We start from the raw sequence: 17057 nt of genomic DNA, 5'->3' as shown, positions 1-17057 counted from the left end.
TCACTCCACTGAAACCCCTTCGAAAGAAGACTGAGTGAATTCATGAAGGATACAGTTATACATGGCTACTAGCCATGATGACTATGTTCTGCCTTCATGGATGGAGGCAGCAATGCTTTGGTTGCTGAAACCTGGGGTGAGGCAGGAGAGAAGAGGGAACTCTTGTTTATGCTCAGGTCGCTTGCAGCTTCCCTCCAGGCATCCGCGGGAACTGGATGCTGGACCAGATGGGCTCATTTTATGTTCTCATAGACACAAGTCTCTTAAACACAGTACTGTGGTTTTCAATCTTAGTGGGCTTTGAATGGCGGCACGGGCACATTTGATTATGCAAACCATCTCATATACAGGCAATGACCTAGTTAGGCACATCCAAATGACACGTGATCACGCACACATGCATGGCGCTGAACCCGGAAGTAGCCCCAAAATGTCAAAGATCACAAAAACCGGTGGAGCAGGCTTGCTGGGGGGGGGGGGGTTGTCCGGAACGCAACCCCCAGTGCAAAAACAAGGATCACCTCTGCCAATAGCTCTAATCGCTACGGTACATGGTGAATGGATACAATCCTTAAAAAACTTAATATTTCACCTAGAGTACTAGTATTACAGCTCCCATCAAATATATAATAACATCTTATTCACAAAATGACTCTCAAAAGAAATCCCCAGATTATTATTCTGGGGATAATTCACAAAAAATTCTGCCGCAGGAACAAAGACAAATCATAGAAAGAAAGTTCTCACCACAGGACCCTTCACAGCCGCAATTTGGAACCTTTTTCTTTTCTTTTCGTGACCATTTCCCCACATTACAAACTTAGCCGAAATCACAATATTGTAACATGGACAGAAAAAGAAAAGATTGGGCTACATATATATTTATATTTGCTTTACTTTTTGTTAATTGACATTATTATATTCACAATCAAGTGTCCAGGAAAGGTGAAAACACAGTTTACAGGATCATAAAAGTAGTATTTTACAGATATCTCTGTATGATAGTTATGGGGGCTGAATGGCAAGGTTCGGTTCCAACCTGGGCACCCAATATAATTTTTTATGAAGAAATGGAGGGCCTTGTTAATAAAAACAACGTTTGAAGATATGCTGGCTTTTAAAACTGCTCAACATCACATGGAATGTGAGAATAACTGCACTGCAGCAATCAGAAATTGTGTTTCTTTTAAATTTTTGAGTAAGAAATTAGGAGGAGACACATGTGAGGGCAATCCTAAAAATAATTTGAAAAGCACAACATTCCTTTAAACACACCAAGAATGGTGGGGTTTGTTTAATAAAAGGTTTTCACATTATAGTTACTGTGCCAGAGGTTTCCTGATAGTGGGTGGTACAATCAATTCTACTGTAGGGTTCTCAGTGCGAATGAAATTTAGTATTTAACTATCAAACATCCAGCCTGTGGAATACCAGCCGCATCCTTAATATGTCTAATACAATTATTTCTGAACGCTAATCATCCCAAACTTAACCAAAAGATTAGATCACAAATTAAGGGTAGCCCAGGGCTCTTACTACGCTCCTTCTCTCTTAAAACAGAACATTACTGTGTAAGCAATCATGTCATACAATTCCCTCCCCAACACCTGTCGAATCACATAATACCATGGGCCAGCCATGCCTACCATATTCAGATTAAAAGAGGGGAAACAAATACCCCCCTGGAGTTCATAGTAATAGCCACTGTGGGAATGGTTTCAGAATTGTGACCAGTGGCTGCATTATTGTACCTTGAAATCTAACGAATTCTGTTGATCCGGCGTTCCTCCAAAGCTTGAGGTTCTTCAGAGAACCTGGTTGCAGATGTTAACTTCATTCCCGTTGCCTTCACGCTGGTCTCAAGCTTGTCATAATATGCAACAGGATATAGCAGAAGGCTTACAACAAATGTAGCTTTCACCGTGTACAACTTAATATGGTTCAGGTACAGGAGAAGCCAATGGCGAGGCTGTTAAGTTTTGACATCTGGAGTTTTCATGATTTCCAAAAGGCGAGGAAGGTAAAGAGTAAAAATTAAGAGTGATCGCAATGGCCTTCCGACAACAGCACTCTTCATATACTCAGTAATCAGGGCGAGCTGCTGTAGCTGGAATTTGTGGGAGCACAGGAAATGGCATTTTCCATGTAATTATGGATTTGGCACATCTGGTTAGAACAGACTTTGGCCACAAGGCTATTAAATTCTCGCTGTGTTTCTTCAACACTCAGCCTTCCCATTGATCCTAGAAATTTGACTATCAAATGCAGCTCTCCGCCCCTTGTCTCTCCCCACCCAAACTGATCACCAGCAACCAGGCAGTGGAGGACAGACAATTATTTCATCACAAAAATAGAGTCCCTTACAAAATGGGGCATTTTCATGACACAGTGCACTTCCAGAACTCACTGTATGTATCGAAGTCAGTTAATACACAGGGAGTTAATACACATTACTACTTCCAAAATTATGTATAATAAAAATATGATCTGATTAATCTGTCCCAAAAAGCAGCAGCCAGATGCTCCCACTGAGGCGACGGCCCTTCTGTTTATTCCCAACATCTGTTATATTTGCCTCTGAAAAGGCATTCTTGACCATCACAGCTAATTCTTGCATCAAGCCATCCTTGCTAACAGATGGGTATGGTTGCTTCTGGGGGGCCTTGGCTCAATAAGAAGTTATTGTGCTTTTTGTACTCGCTGAGCTCAGAAGGCTTGAAAAATTACATCTGCTATTGTTTACTTGCAGGTTTCGTGCAAGTAAAGTGGGGATTCTGCACATGTCATGGGGAACTGCTTTACATTGTAAGCCTTCAGGGTCAATCTAACAAACAAAGGGAACCCCTTCTGAGCATTTATGCAGCTAATCTGGCATGTGCCTGACACCTCGCTGGGTGCACACAATTAAAAATGGGAACCCAGGTCTCTCTCTCGTTGCAGCTCTACGGACCAGCATGCACTGCTGGTTGCAGTGAAGGGGAACTCGGCCTTCTTCGAAGGTGGCGATGTTTATTTACCCTTCCCCAAGAGACACAACTGTCTCAATGCGTAATAAAATATAAAGTGACAGGAAGGAAGTACCTAGGATTGAATACCAGAAGACAAGAACACAGGGAGCTCTCATCCTATGCAAAAGCCATTCTTCTAACAAGACAAGCTTAGAAAAATGTGGTTTATTGATGTTATTAATAAATACACTGACAAGGGTGGAGGGGAAGAGAAGGATTTGATTATTGGCTTTAAAAATTCTCAATCAAGTGATATGAATCAAGTTATCTTTCTGTTCTGCCCTTCCCCTGAAAATAACACGGCACCGTCACTTTGGTCTCAACTTCTCTATGTTGGGAAACGAACTGCTGGCAAATTAAGGTCCATTTCACACATTTAGAGTGGCGTGCAGACAGTTGCCCTGGGGTGCTATTCCACCTAGTTGGGGAGGCTGAATGCTTCGATCTGGAGTTGGATTTGGTGAAAACAATCCTGCAACTAGCCTTGTCCATATGAATGAAATATTCCCCCCCACACGGACACCCCTCAGTGGTGCGCGACTGTGAGTAAGCGGTTTCCACAACATGACGTGCATGAGATTAAAGGCAGCCCTTAGGGAGAACCACTACTTATGATCAAACAAATGCAAATACACTGCATGCAATGCAGCAAGCACTGCTGCTCTACATTTCCCATTCGTTTCAAGCAGTTTGCACTGGAATAAAGTTGGATGGTCTGCACTCAAGCTTTTACTCCCCTCCTTCTATTCCTAGAGGAAGGTTCTACTTTCAAGAGCTGTGCTGAACACTGACAAGCTGGCAGCACACGCACAAACACACACTCCTGGCTTGTTCAGGAGGTTCAGTAACATCGCAACAGTGAGTTGTTTCCACAATGTCAGCAATTGCCACAATGATGTTTGGAATTCGAAAGATGTAATTATGCTGCCAAGTTTTAGAAACGAGATGCACGAATCATAGATGGGAGGGGAAGACTATCGACCATATTTCTATGCTGGAGTTCGTAAAATGTTGTGTTTTTTTAAAGACACAAAACTCACAAGAATCATCAGTAGATATCTGGGTGGAAGAAAGAAGATCAAAAGTTTTAAAAAAGATTTTGGGGGAAGGAAGGAAGAGGAAAATGCATTATTTTAAAAACAGGTTTCGCCTTTTCAGATCTTTGGTAGCAGTCTGAACTGCTTGAAGGCCTTGTGAAAAGCCACATTGGTGGGTTTGGGGAATTTAACACAGGTGTGTTTGAGAGAGAAATCAAAGACTGCTGTGTAAATATGTTTCTCTGGGAGTACTGAGAAAACACAAATCCTCTGGAATCAAAAGAAATCGTGATTACTGCTTTGGGAAAATGCAGAGAACATTTCACAGGACAATTACCATAAAACAGAGCTGTTCTCCAGGCCCTTCCCCAATTATAGCTACAATTGTCTGAGGTCTGTGATCTTGGCGGGACAACAGAAAATTAGTGAATACCTAATCTCATCATCCAGCACCTAGGATGCTGTCTGGGCCAGACACCTGTCCCATTATATCTTTGAGACCAGCTCATACTATTTGTGCAATTTGTGCTGGGTTCCTGCTTTGGATGGGGACCCTGACACTTAAAAACATTTAGGCCAAGAGTGAAACAGAGCATGCGTTTCCTACAAAGCCTCACAATCTGCCTTAAGAATCCTCATGAGCACTGCTGTTACCGTGGTGGTCTTTTTTTAAAAAAAGAAACCATCTTGTACTCTACGGGCTTAGACAATCGAGCTTTTGAATCCAACCAAAGTGCAGTCAGAAGCTTTGGACAGTCAGAAGCCAGCACAGTTGAAAACAAAGCAGCAGATCAGAAGTGGACTGGCAACAGGCTAATTAAAAAAACAAAACAAACCACTCATTAGCAAATGTGGATGTGCTCACAAGCAGAGCAAAGGATTGTACATCAGCAAGGAAGCCAGATTTCTCGGGACAGAATTCTCATTATGAAGGGTTCCCCTGTGCTTTCTGTACAACAGCCAAATCGGCAGGTGCTATTAAGAAAAACTGTGTTTGGGAACTGTTAAGGCGGGAAGGGCAACTTGTGATGGGAAGGGCAACAGGCGACCAAAATGCTGGAATCATTCAAACTGGAGGAAACTGATCTGGTGCTGTGCCTCTGCCCACAAGACCTTTAAAAACCCATCCAGAAATAAAAATAGCTACCCAACCTGGCCCCGCAAGGCATCAAAAAATGGCTCCGGTGCTTTTGAAGAAACAAAATCTACAGTTATTTAATGCTGAAGTGGAAGAATCTGGCTAACTTCCCTATCAGGGTGGTAACTGATTTGTAGGGGAAAACACACAGGTCTAGCGATGGTGCCAAGAACCCCACATCAAATAAAGAAAGATTTTCAAAGGTGGCTCTAATGATACCATTGCATTACTATGGCAAATAAATAGAACAGCACAGCTGTGTGCCATTTCCCATTTGTACTACACATTGTTCTTTGACGGGGTTACCTTTGAAAACACAGGATGCTATAAGCCCCACTTGGACTGTGTTATGGGTTAAAAGAACCTAGAGAAGACTCTCTATAGAAGCACTTTTGCTTTCAGAACTTCATCCCATTTCACAGCTGTGATTTCAAAGCTCGCCCTAGCCTCCTGGTGGTAAAATACACCTTTTAAAAAGGAAAATAGCTTAACATATATTTTATGTTCAGTCATTTCATACAATCTCAGAATGGTTTTCTTAAATAAATAAAAAATCCCCCCGAAAACCTGGAGATACTGAAGAAGGAAGAGAGAGAAAAACAAAACAAAAGAAAATAAATCAGACCTGACGTTACAGATTTCTAGCTTTATCGTCACAACAATCTAGGAAGCCTCTGAGCCAAATGCTATGGAAACATGGAAGAGAAACCGCTGAACCTTCAACATGAGCATGCTCCGTGGATGTGCCGGCACAGAAAACGAGGAAGCACAGAAGCGCAGGAATCAATGTCTCACAATGGCTGCTGTTTCAACATTCCCTAACACAAGGAAGATGATTTTTAAAAAGTAAAAAATATAACCATGGGCTTTTAAAGGTTTTAACGTTTTTCTCCTCTCTGGACAGTGGTGGTGAAGATTCAACGTCTTATTTTGTTCCCTTCCTTGGTTATCACCGCTGCTTCCACACTTGCATCGAAGGGTTTGTCCAGTTTGCTGTTTCCAATGTCAAAAGAACGACCCTCTCCCCTCCCGCCCCCCCCCCCAGCAACAGCAGTTCTTCAGATGTGCGTGATGATCCCCTACCTCCCCACTTTCTCTCCCACCCACCTCCCCATGATTTCTTCTGAGCATGCCCAGTAGGAATGGTTCATAATAATACCAATCCACCTACAAGAGAAAAAAAGGGGGGGAGAGAGAGAGAAGGAGCCCACTGATCCAGCTCCTAAACTCCAAGGTCCTTCAGTTTGCTGGAAGAAGTAGGTGAGAGTGGGTGTATATACTGCAGTGTGTGTGTGTTTTTGTGTGTGGCTTATGGGGCAAAATCGGGAAGAAACTTCTGCGACCAGCTCCCCCTGCTTTGCTTTCTTTTCGAAAGGCCCTCGCGAGAGACCACCGGCATCACTTTTGTCGTGTGGAGATACTGGTGTCCACTGTTACTTCTAGAAGGGTAATTTAAATACTCAGTTTTTGTTTTGCACAAGGTAGATTGGCTCCCGCGTCATAGGATGATGCAGCATCTGCAGAAGCGCTGTCTGCTGCCCCCCACAGATGGTGGTGGGGTCACGGGTGCGAAGTAGGCGTGGACTTTAATATTGGGTAAGTGGGTCTGAAAAGACAAACACATATATTTCCCCATTCAGAAAAAAAAAAATCAGAAAGACGGGGTAGAGCATGGGTTGCACACAGAAGGACGCTGGGCTCATGAGTTGCAAAGCAGATCTCCGTAAGGAACAGGGAGACATTTCAGGGAAGGTGTTGGTTTTCCCCTCATTCTTCCCACCCTTTCCCCCACCCTGTAACTGGCATATCAACATTTGCCAGTTTTCTTCCTAGCCCGCCACTGTTCTGCTGGCCAGTGAAGGGAACCCCTTCATTCTAACATATTGTAGATCTGTAGGCCTCACTTAGGAAAACACAGGGGGCTGCCAAGAACTGAAAAACTCCCTGAACTCTGCATCCCGTTTTAAGTAGGCTCTTCGTTGATCTGCCTCTTCCTATTCCAGTCCAACAAGAGGCTGAGTATATCGTGTGGCCCCCCCCCCACTACACCAGAAAGAAATATATCATTTCTATGTCTAGGAAAAACCAAATTTCTTAGCTTAAATATTAGGAACGTCTGAATATATTTGTGGGTTTAGGCAAGGAGTTATAAACGGCCACAGAAGCTGCAACTCTTGACCTGCTCAGTCTGGCCACTGGAAAGAGTGAATACTAAAGTTCTCTCATAATAGTTGAGGGTGCACAGGAACTGAGCAAAGTGGCTCGGAAAAGAGGCTACGTATTATGAATGAGAGACAGACTCTGCTTTCTCTAATGTGGGGAATTTCCTGGTTGAAAGTTCCCAGTTGTCAATAGGCCTCCAGGAGAACCCTGCAGATAATTCCCACATTGACACCACAGAGGGCTATGTGTGAAGTTCTTTCTCACTCCCCTCAAAACAAACTTAAGACTTTGATGTACTAGCCAGCATGTCCTTAGTCTTGGCAGGGGATAGGGAGGTGGTGTAGATTTAACATAAAACCCCACTGGGCTTCCCCCGGCATCATCTTCTGAAAGGAGTTCCTAGGCTCAGGAACTAGCAAAGCGTGCACTTGTGCCTACTTAAATAAATGCCTTTTTTTTTACCCTGAGTCTCTTGATTCCAGCCCGTGAAATCTGTTGACAGTCGTACAACTCTATCCTCTCCAGGCTGTGGCAGCTCTTGAGGTGCTCCAAGGAGGCGTCTGTAATCAAAGGGCAGTTGTCCAGCTCAATCACCTCCAGGCGGTCGTGGGCGCAGGCACCGTTGCCCAGGTGGCGAATCCCATCATCAGTGATCAGCTCACAGTGCGATAAGCTCTGCCGCCACAAAGGGAACAAAGCGAAAGCAAAGGAGAAAGAAGCAGGCAGCATTTGCAAAGGTGTTATTATGAGGTCATTTCAAGATGGTGGAGCTACCCCAGCCTGGCAGCGAGAACTTGATATATGCCTAAGTTATCTTCAGCTGAAGAAATTCTCCAGCAATATCTGGGTCTGTTGGACCACAGTATTCCAAACCTCGGCTTACAGATTTGTTGGATTCATGGATGCTCTCCTCATCAGACGAGCCCCCAACCCCAGCGACCTATGATGTGCCATGCTGCTGGGAAGAGCTTCCCCTTCTCTCCGAATCCCTGCTTCCTCAGCCCTCTCCATTGCCTACTGCAGAGGTGGGGAACAGAGGTGGGGAGAGCCAGTGTGGTGTAGTGGTTAAGAGCGGTAGTCTCGTAATCTGGGGAACCGGGTTCGCGTCTCCGCTCCTCCACATGCAGCTGCTGGGTGACCTTGGGCTAGATACACTTCTTTGAAGTCTCTCAGCCCCACTCACCTCACAGAGTGTTTGTTGTGGGGGAGGAAGGGAAAGGAGAATGTTAGCTGCTTTGAGACTCCTTAAAGGGAGTGAAAGGCAGGATATCAAATCCAAACTCTTCTTCTTCCCCACTCTCTCCTGAGGAACCTTCTGAGGGCCACATGGCAGTGGAGGGTGGGGCCAGAGGCAAAAGTGGGAGGAGCAGTGGATGTAAATGTTACCTTTGTGCAGTAGGCTAGTTTCTACACAAACTCACACACTCCTCTTTATCCTCCATCTAGACAAGCAAGAGGCAGCATTATTAGACTTCAGGGACACATTTTAGTCAGGCGAAAACACTTCGGGTGCAAAAGCAACGCCAGCGAGGTGTGTAGCCTAGGGAGAGTCCCAAGGGCCAGACAGATAGGTCTGGAGGGCCACATTTGGCCCCCAAGCCCAAGGTTCCCCCTCCCCGGCCTACTGATTCTCCAAGTCACTCCAAGCTCACTTGCTTTGTGCTGTGTGTGTATAATTAGTTCTCTTCTAAACCTCTGACATACTTGCTATGCCTTCATTTAGCATTCACCTTTCCCTTCACACACACACACACACACCTATATCTAATCCGTGTTATTTGTATTGTAATAATGAAAAGTGTTTAATTAGTGGTCAAGGCACCTCAAATTATCTCACGAAACCTTGCAACAATCCTATTATTATGCATCTATATTGCAGATAGAGAGGGACAGAAGCCAAGAGATGGTGGTTTAGCACAGGGTCACCTAGCAAATCCATAGCTGAGGCACTGTTTTATTATTATTATTAACTAAAATTTAATACAGTGTCCACAAGAAAAAGAATAATAAACATAGCGTTGAATTCATAGCGTCATTTTACATAATCTTAAAACATTAATGGTCAATGTAGGCTCTCTGCATATATGGTTGCAAAATTAGTGGGGAAAGTTTGCTATCTATTTCCCTTGCATATGAAAAGAAGGGGCCCTGGTTTCATTAAAGGTGAATCTCTTTACAACACTTTTTGTGACCCTCCTAAGCCCTGTTAGTTGCTCTGAAATAGCCACATCCCAGATATTGTTGAACCATGTATCAAGGGGTTAGCAGAGGCAGTATTTGAGATCAAGAAACTTTCTGGCTCGTATATCTTAGCTACTATGCTAGACCAGCTCTAAAAGCTGGGCCATCTTGTTGACAAAGCTGCTGTCCTGTTCACAGATCCATTATGCCAATGACAGACTAGAAGGTAGAACACTCAGGAGTTGCTTCTGATTCTGCAGCTGAGAGAAAAGCACTAAATTTGAAACTCTGGCTCTACCACATTGTTTTGGGCAAGTCATTCTCAATTCTTTTTCATATCCATATCCGTAAAACTTAAACAGATGACCTATCTCACAGAGCTTTGCTTATGAACACATTATTTAGGGGTTCATGCATTTCAATACGCTGAATTCCACATCTCAGGCGACTACCTCATTTTCTTTTCTGACTTGGCAAATAATTTAGAAATGCAGTTAACAACGTGGTTAAAATCCATGATTTGGGGGGGGGGGGGGAACTCTTGAAGACTCACCAAAACCTGAAGCCGTGGACAATGTATGGAGAGCTGGATTAATGTGCTGTCTGTTATCTGGAAGAGATCAAAAGATACACACGTTTCAGAAGGCATCGCCTAGCCTATCTTGTAGTAGTTCTTGGTCAGGACCAACACCAGAATAATGTCAAAGCTTGAGGTAGGCCTTCCAGATAAAGGCAAATGGCTGCTGGCAGAGTCAACTGTTTTCAGAAGGCTCCCGGAGTTTTAGAATCCTTAATACAGACATTCCCTCTCTCATCAAGTACCGTATTTTTCGCCCTATAGGACACACTTTTTCCCCTCCAAAAATGAAGGGGAAATGTGTGTGCGTCCTATGGGGCGAATGCAGGCTTCGACGACCTGTCCGCAAGCAGCGGGAGCGCTCCCGCTGCTGGCGGAGAGTTGCCTGCATGCTGAAGCCTGCGCGCGCTGAGCTCAGCGCGTCCAGGCTTTGCGGACCTCTCCGCTAGCAGCGGGAGCGCTCCCGCTGCTGGCGGAGAGTTGCCTGCATGCTGAAGCCTGCGCGCGCTGAGCTCAGCGCGTCCAGGCTTCGCGGACCTCTCCGCTAGCAGCGGGAGCGCTCCCGCTGCTGGCGGAGAGTTGCCTGCATGCTGAAGCCTGCGCGCGCTGAGCTCAGCGCGTCCAGGCTTCGCGGACCTCTCCGCTAGCAGCGGGAGCGCTCCCGCTGCTGGCGGAGAGTTGCCTGCATGCTGAAGCCTGCGCGCGCTGAGCTCAGCGCGTCCAGGCTTCGCGGACCTCTCCGCTAGCAGCGGGAGCGCTCCCGCTGCTGGCGGAGAGTTGCCTGCATGCTGAAGCCTGCGCGCGCTGAGCTCAGCGCGTCCAGGCTTCGTGGACCTCTCAGCAAGCAGCGGGAGCCAGCACTGGGCTCCCACGGCTTGCAGAGAGCTGCCTGTTTGGGGGCTGGGGTCGGGGGAAGCTCGGGCTTCCCCAAACCCGCGCCTGGGGGGGAAATAATTTTTTTCCTTTATTTCCCCCCAAAAAAACTAGGTGCGCCTTATGGGACGGTGCGTCCTATAGGGCGAAAAATACGGTACATACAGAAGTTCTCAAACTGTGGCCCGTAGGCTCCATTCAGGAGGCCTGCAGAAAAATTGTATCTGCGTCTGGCCTTGCACTTCACTGACTTTTTTTCTGATGGAGAGCAAAGCTGTTTTGACCAGGGATGGACTTTCAAATTGGCAAACAAGAACCTGGGGTCCCTGGAGGGCCTATGATTTTCATGATACTGTGCCGGATTGCACTGGGATGCTGGTACTGCAGAAAAAATATATATATTTGCTTTGCTTCATATTTAATTCAGAAGCACATCTATCACATTAGAAATGAAAGCCTACAGTTATTCAAACACGAGTTGTGCATATGCTTTAGTTCACAGAACCAAACAAGTTCATCAAGTGATCCACTGAGACCTTCAGCAATTTTCAAGTAGTCTGAGGAAACAGAAGTTTGAGAATCGCTAGGCTGGATGTTATGGGAGCCATATGGCTACTGCCAAAAGCAGCACCTCTGCACTACCTCTTCCTCTCTCCTGTGACGATATGCAGAAAGTGAGGTCACTGCACTCCAGGTCCCCCTCTTCTTGCATGCAACAGGCAATAAAGTAGAGCAGGGAAACTTTGAGTACAATGATGCCCTATGATACTTTAAAAAAATTATTACTGGGCAGAGAGGAGGTGGCGGAGCTAGAGCAGCTGCCACTCATCTTACAGCAATATTTTGTTCCACCAGATTTTATTACAAACTAAGGGGCTGTTTTCAACTAAGAAATACTATGAGTAGACCTGTTGAAATTAATGAACCTTAAGTTAGCCTTATAAATTAATTTCAATACGTCTACTATGAGTGAGATTAGAATTCAATACCACTCTTAGTGGATAGGATTAGCGAGATTATATACTACTATGTCTCAATATTATGGTGACAGGAAGTTCAAGAATATCTTTTCCCCTGGGGGGGGGGGGGAATGAGTGACCAATACCCTCACCAAAGCATTCTTGTGAAAATGCTTCCATGCCGGGATGGATCAACAAACTTACTTTCTGAGCATTATAGGAAGAGCACACAAAGAGAAAAAGCACAACTCACAAAACACTTCCTGCTTGTTGGAATGTGGATAAACAATCTCAAGCAAAGGCTTATCTTAACAAATTACGGCATTCTCTGAGTCATGGTCTATGTCCATGACATTCTGCACATGCATGCACACCCACACCCACCCCTAAGAAATGGGATAAAGATATTTTATATACCTGAACACACTCTTCCAGGTCCATTTTTTCAAGCTCATGACAATTCTGGGGAGAATCAAAAACAAAGCAAAACACACACAAAATTAAGCATTTGTTTTTTCAAAAAAGCATGTATTGATTGTTCCTTCTGAACGCAAGGTAAGATGGCTATAGACTAGTCCCAATTACTTCAATGGGATCACTCCAATGGAAGCTGCTGGAGAAATGAGGTCAACAGGTGCCTTAAAAAGAAACATTCCTTCCACGATCAGAGTCATGATCGCAAGAGGATCCAACTACAGTGGTGCCTCACAAGACGAAAAGAATCCGTTCCGTGAGTCTCTTCGTCTAGCGGTTTTTTCGTCTTGCGAAGCAAGCTTATTAGTGGATTAGCGCTATTAGCGGTTTAGCGGCTATTAGCGGCTATTAAAGGCTTAAGGGATTAGCGGATTAGCTGCTAAAAGGCTATTAGCAGCTTAGTGCCTTAGAAAAAGGGGGTGGGGAGCGGGAAAAAAACCCCAGGAATCGCAAGACATTCTCGTCTTGCGAAGCAAGCCCATAGAGAAATTCGTCCTGCGAAGCACCTCCAAAACGGAAAACCCTTTCGTCTTGCGGGTTTTCCGTCTTGCGAGGCATTCGTCTTGCGGGGCACCACTGTACATTACGGTGCTCTCCTTCGTGCTGGCCACTCTGGAGCAAGTTCTGCTTGGTATAGAACGTGCACTGTATTATCTTCCCTTCTCCCTGATTTGGCTCCAAAGCAATCCCAACTCTGTAGTTCAGAACAGATTATGCCGCTCTGGAAATGATCTTATTTAAATGGCTTATTCTGCTCCCATCAACCAGATTTCTCAACGCAGTTTAACTCCAGACTAATCCCATTTCCACCAATGGGATTACTCTGGGGAGTGTCACAATAATCTCTGCATTTAAGGTCTAGAACGGGGATGGGGATGCTTCAGCCCTACAGATGTTGTTGGACCACAACTCACACCATTCCTGACCTATGGTCTTGCTGGCTGGAGCTGATGCAATTCCCCACCCATAAACTCAATGACGGGAGAGATAATGGAGATCAGAGGACAAGATGGTTTTGCAAGGGATGGAAGTAGGGAATGGCTGCCATGAGTTGGGAGAAGGGCATGGAAGCACGACTCCTTAAACAACAGAAAATAGGGTGTTGCTTTGTCTTCCATTCAGCCCCAGCCAAGCTTTTAAGAGGCTACCATATTGCAAAAGTCTAAAGAGGTGCGTGCTTTCAGACATCAGTCCTGCCAGGTTCTGGTGCTTGTTGAACCTCCATTTCCATGGCTGTCCAATCCAGAACTTGGCTTCCATCCTCGCCCTTAGGTTCTCTCAGGGACAAACTGGCTATGGCAGTGGCAGTTTCTTTTCACATGCCCATCCCCATTCACTTATAAAGCCTTATATAGGATGTACAGAAAAGGGCGCCAAATCAAACATCACCTCCTCTTAGTTCACTGCTCAAACCACTCTTCTCTTTTCCCAGCTTGCTTATGGCATTGAGCCAGGTATGGCATAGGGCATGAGGTGTTTAGCATCTGTCTTCTACAAGGAAGACACCACTCACTGCTTTAAGTCTATGAACAAGCCAACAAAAAGGATCAGATGCTTACCCGAGCCAGCGTGGTAAACCCCACGTCAGTGAGCTGAGAACACCGAGCCACTTCCAATATTCTGCGCAGAAAATAAAATACAGCAAATTAAGCCCTTGTGCTTTTCAGAAATCCATTTCTGAAATCTCACAAACTTAGTGCCTGTGGAGAAGAAACCCCAAGACCACCAGTTTCAAAGTAGTTGAGGACATTTCACTTGATGGGCTCACGCTATATATCAGCAATCCTAACAATACACATCGAAGGGATAAATACAGCTTAAATCCCCCAAGCTACACATTCCTACCCCCCCCCCCATTTTTATGATTCTTACACTTCCCATAATTGCTCCTGAAGACCTTAAATAGACATTTTTCCCCTCTTCTCTATTTCTGCTTGCCTGCCTGTCATATTTGACAAAACTCCTCCAGCTCATCCGTATTTACTCCAAAACCCTGAACCCATCAAACCCTTGCAATCTCACTTTCTGATGATCAATGTCGCACAACTTTGTGGGAGTTAAATTGCTCGACGCCCATCCCTATTGTCCTCTTGACCTAGCTCAGGGAAGGGAAGCTAGGATTACTAACAGTATTTTAGGCAACCTACGACCATTAGTCTAATTTCAAAAGATTTCTGTAAGCAATCAGTTCAGACCTCTGGGAAGAGTGATCTGTCCTTTCCCTGGCAGCCTGCTGGGCAGGGAGGAAGAAAGTGGGGGTTTCCTTCTCTACTTTTTGCTCTGACTCCACGCACTATTTCAGCTTGGTTCATAGTGAGCATGTGGCCCCTGACAATTACCCATGAGGGATTTTGGCCCTTAACAGAAAAAAGTTTGCTTGCCCCTGTTTTAATAGTGGCAGGTTTCATTCTGGGTAATGACATTTTTCACAACCTTGAACCTATGAGACAGATTGTAAGCATAAACAAATGAATTTCTTTTTCTATGACCCATCCCCTTCCACATAATATGCCAACCCTTTTCTGTGAGCTTTTGATTCCTCTGTTACCCATTTTTACCCAGCATACATCCCATGTTCACATGATAACCTTGTATCCTCTCATGCAGTCCTCTAACCCAAAGCCTACTTACCTAAGCCTTGGACAGTTTTGCCCTAAAGCATTCAAGATGGCGTCGGTGATGTTGGAACAGCCAGAGGCGCACAGAGACTGTAACTTGTGGCACCCTCTACATATTGTAATGAGGCCATCGTCTGTTATTTGCTACAGAAGGAGAGAAGGGAATCAAAGTCATCTGTAGTGTGCGGCAAAGTTCTGGTCTGTTTCGCCTGGCGCATGAAACCCACAGGTCAAAGCAAACTGTTGTTTAATGTGAATGAGCAGCATGCTGGTGCCCACTGCTCATAAATTCCCGCAGCATGCTGTGGACAAAACAATCTGCATGTTTGTCATGTTGTCCAAACCCAGGCTAAAGGTTGGTGTCCACCAAACAAACCACAAGCAGTCAGTCAAAAACAAATTTTGGTACTGCTTATTACTTTGCTGGGTGGAAATCAACCATGAACCAGGGTTCAGAAGACAGGATAAGCCAGACTCTGGCACATTTTGTCCACAACGGGGCAGCAAAGGTTGTAGGGGAGGAGCGCAATAGGAACCAGAATGCTGCTCATTCCCATTAAACCAGTTTGTTTTAAACTTTGGTTTGATATGACATTTGAACTGGGCTCCAGGGTGGGAGAACCCTTCTGAGTCCTAAAATTACATGTTAAGTATTATTTGGTAAACTCATTTTAGCAACTATCACATGAAAAAGCAGGATGCCAACCGCACACAGGCTATCAAAATCTGTTCCTTTTTTGGGCTCAACATTCCATTTTTGGCACCACCACAAAATGGTACAGGATATTTTCTCGCAGGACAAAAATGTACTTCCTCTTCCAACTTTTTAAAAATACACACACAAAAAAAGTTAAATACGGAGACAAGAAAGCATTCCAACCTGACCAAAAGAATCTTTTCCAGCTTGTCCTGCAAACAAAATTTGAAACGCCTCCCGGGCAAGGGTGAACTCGGACCAGATACATTTGTCACATTAAATGCTAACACTAGGAGAGTTCTTTACTATATCCAGAAAGTATCCATTGTATGGTCTAGGGTGGTGATATGGTTGCCAACTTGAGATTTTAAAAAGATCCAGTCAGTGAGTGGAGTTGGCAAGCTCCTAGTGATCTGAGGGTGGAATCCACTGGATTTTGTAAGGCCAGAGCAGAGTCATCAAGGTGCCCTCAATATGTTATTGGACTATAACTTCCAGTGTGCTGGTAGAGCATGAGACTCTTAAATGGAAAGAGCTCTCTTCCAATATCCTTTATTCCCCCCACAGGAACTATACAGGGAAATATCACGGTTTTAGGAAGCCTTCAGTGGCTTTGGGGCACCATGGTAATTCTAACAACGTCTGTATGCCTAGCATACTAGGGGCATTGAATGTCTTAACATGTTTGGAAGCAAAGAGTCAAGAATGGCTATAGGCACAGAGACGCAAGCAACTACAAACACTTGCCCATCCCCTCAGCTACTGACAATTTTTATAGCCAGATTTTCACAAACATTCCCATCCACCACAGTTGGGATTTTGCCCCTATGAAATAAGATGACCATCAAGCTACCAGGACTGCAACTACTCCAAGCCAACAGGGAGAAGCATTTCTTGGGGTGTGAGTGTCACTCTGCATAGTTCATGGCCTCTGCATGTTAAGGAAAACAGGAGCAAATTTGGATTTGTGTGAACCAATTACTTACCAAGCAGGTCTGCAAATTCAAAGTCACCAGTTCAGGACAGTGTGCCCCAATGTATTTGAGAGCTTCATCCTCCAGCTAGAACAAAAATGCAATAGGAGGGAGGGAGGGAGGTAAGCAATTTGTTAAAGAGTCAGTGTGAAGTCATATTTTGGGTTTTCTTTTTCAGGAGTAAGATTACGGAAAATCTGGATTCCCAAAAGTTTTTATTTTAAAAAGAAAGGGCTAGTTTCTCATTCTCAATGACAGCTAAGAGCCCACATGGGTCTCTGGTATCTCATGTCACCATGGGACCCACAGCATCTAATAGGCTTTCAAACCTGGCTATTGCAAAAACTCCCAGCATCAA

The 17057-nt window shown here is 44.8% G+C and overlaps 1 protein-coding gene across 4 annotated transcripts in view; it reads right to left on the bottom strand.

Annotated features, from left to right (window-relative positions):
- Nucleotides 1–877: 877 nt before the first annotated feature.
- FBXL20 (F-box and leucine rich repeat protein 20) overlaps nt 878–17057 on the bottom strand; it is a 67256-nt gene continuing 51076 nt past the window's right edge. For all 4 annotated transcript variants that reach the window (XM_083408712.1, XM_083408711.1, XM_083408710.1 and 1 more), the window contains 7 exons: nt 16712–16786; nt 15042–15172; nt 13970–14030; nt 12354–12398; nt 10081–10137; nt 7809–8021; nt 878–6789 (listed from right to left, as the gene is read on the bottom strand). In XM_083408712.1, coding sequence (XP_083264838.1) covers nt 6682–6789; nt 7809–8021; nt 10081–10137; nt 12354–12398; nt 13970–14030; nt 15042–15172; nt 16712–16786 — 690 coding nt within the window. In that variant the 3' untranslated portion in view covers nt 878–6681. The remainder of the gene's footprint in view (nt 6790–7808; nt 8022–10080; nt 10138–12353; nt 12399–13969; nt 14031–15041; nt 15173–16711; nt 16787–17057) is intronic.

The sequence above is a fragment of the Podarcis tiliguerta genome, assembly GCF_965153285.1.
Source record: "Podarcis tiliguerta genome assembly, chromosome: 13".
In the NCBI taxonomy this organism is placed as follows: Eukaryota; Metazoa; Chordata; class Lepidosauria; order Squamata; family Lacertidae; genus Podarcis; species Podarcis tiliguerta.
Note: the sequence above shows the minus strand (reverse complement) of the source record. Positions and strands in the feature narration are given on the sequence as shown.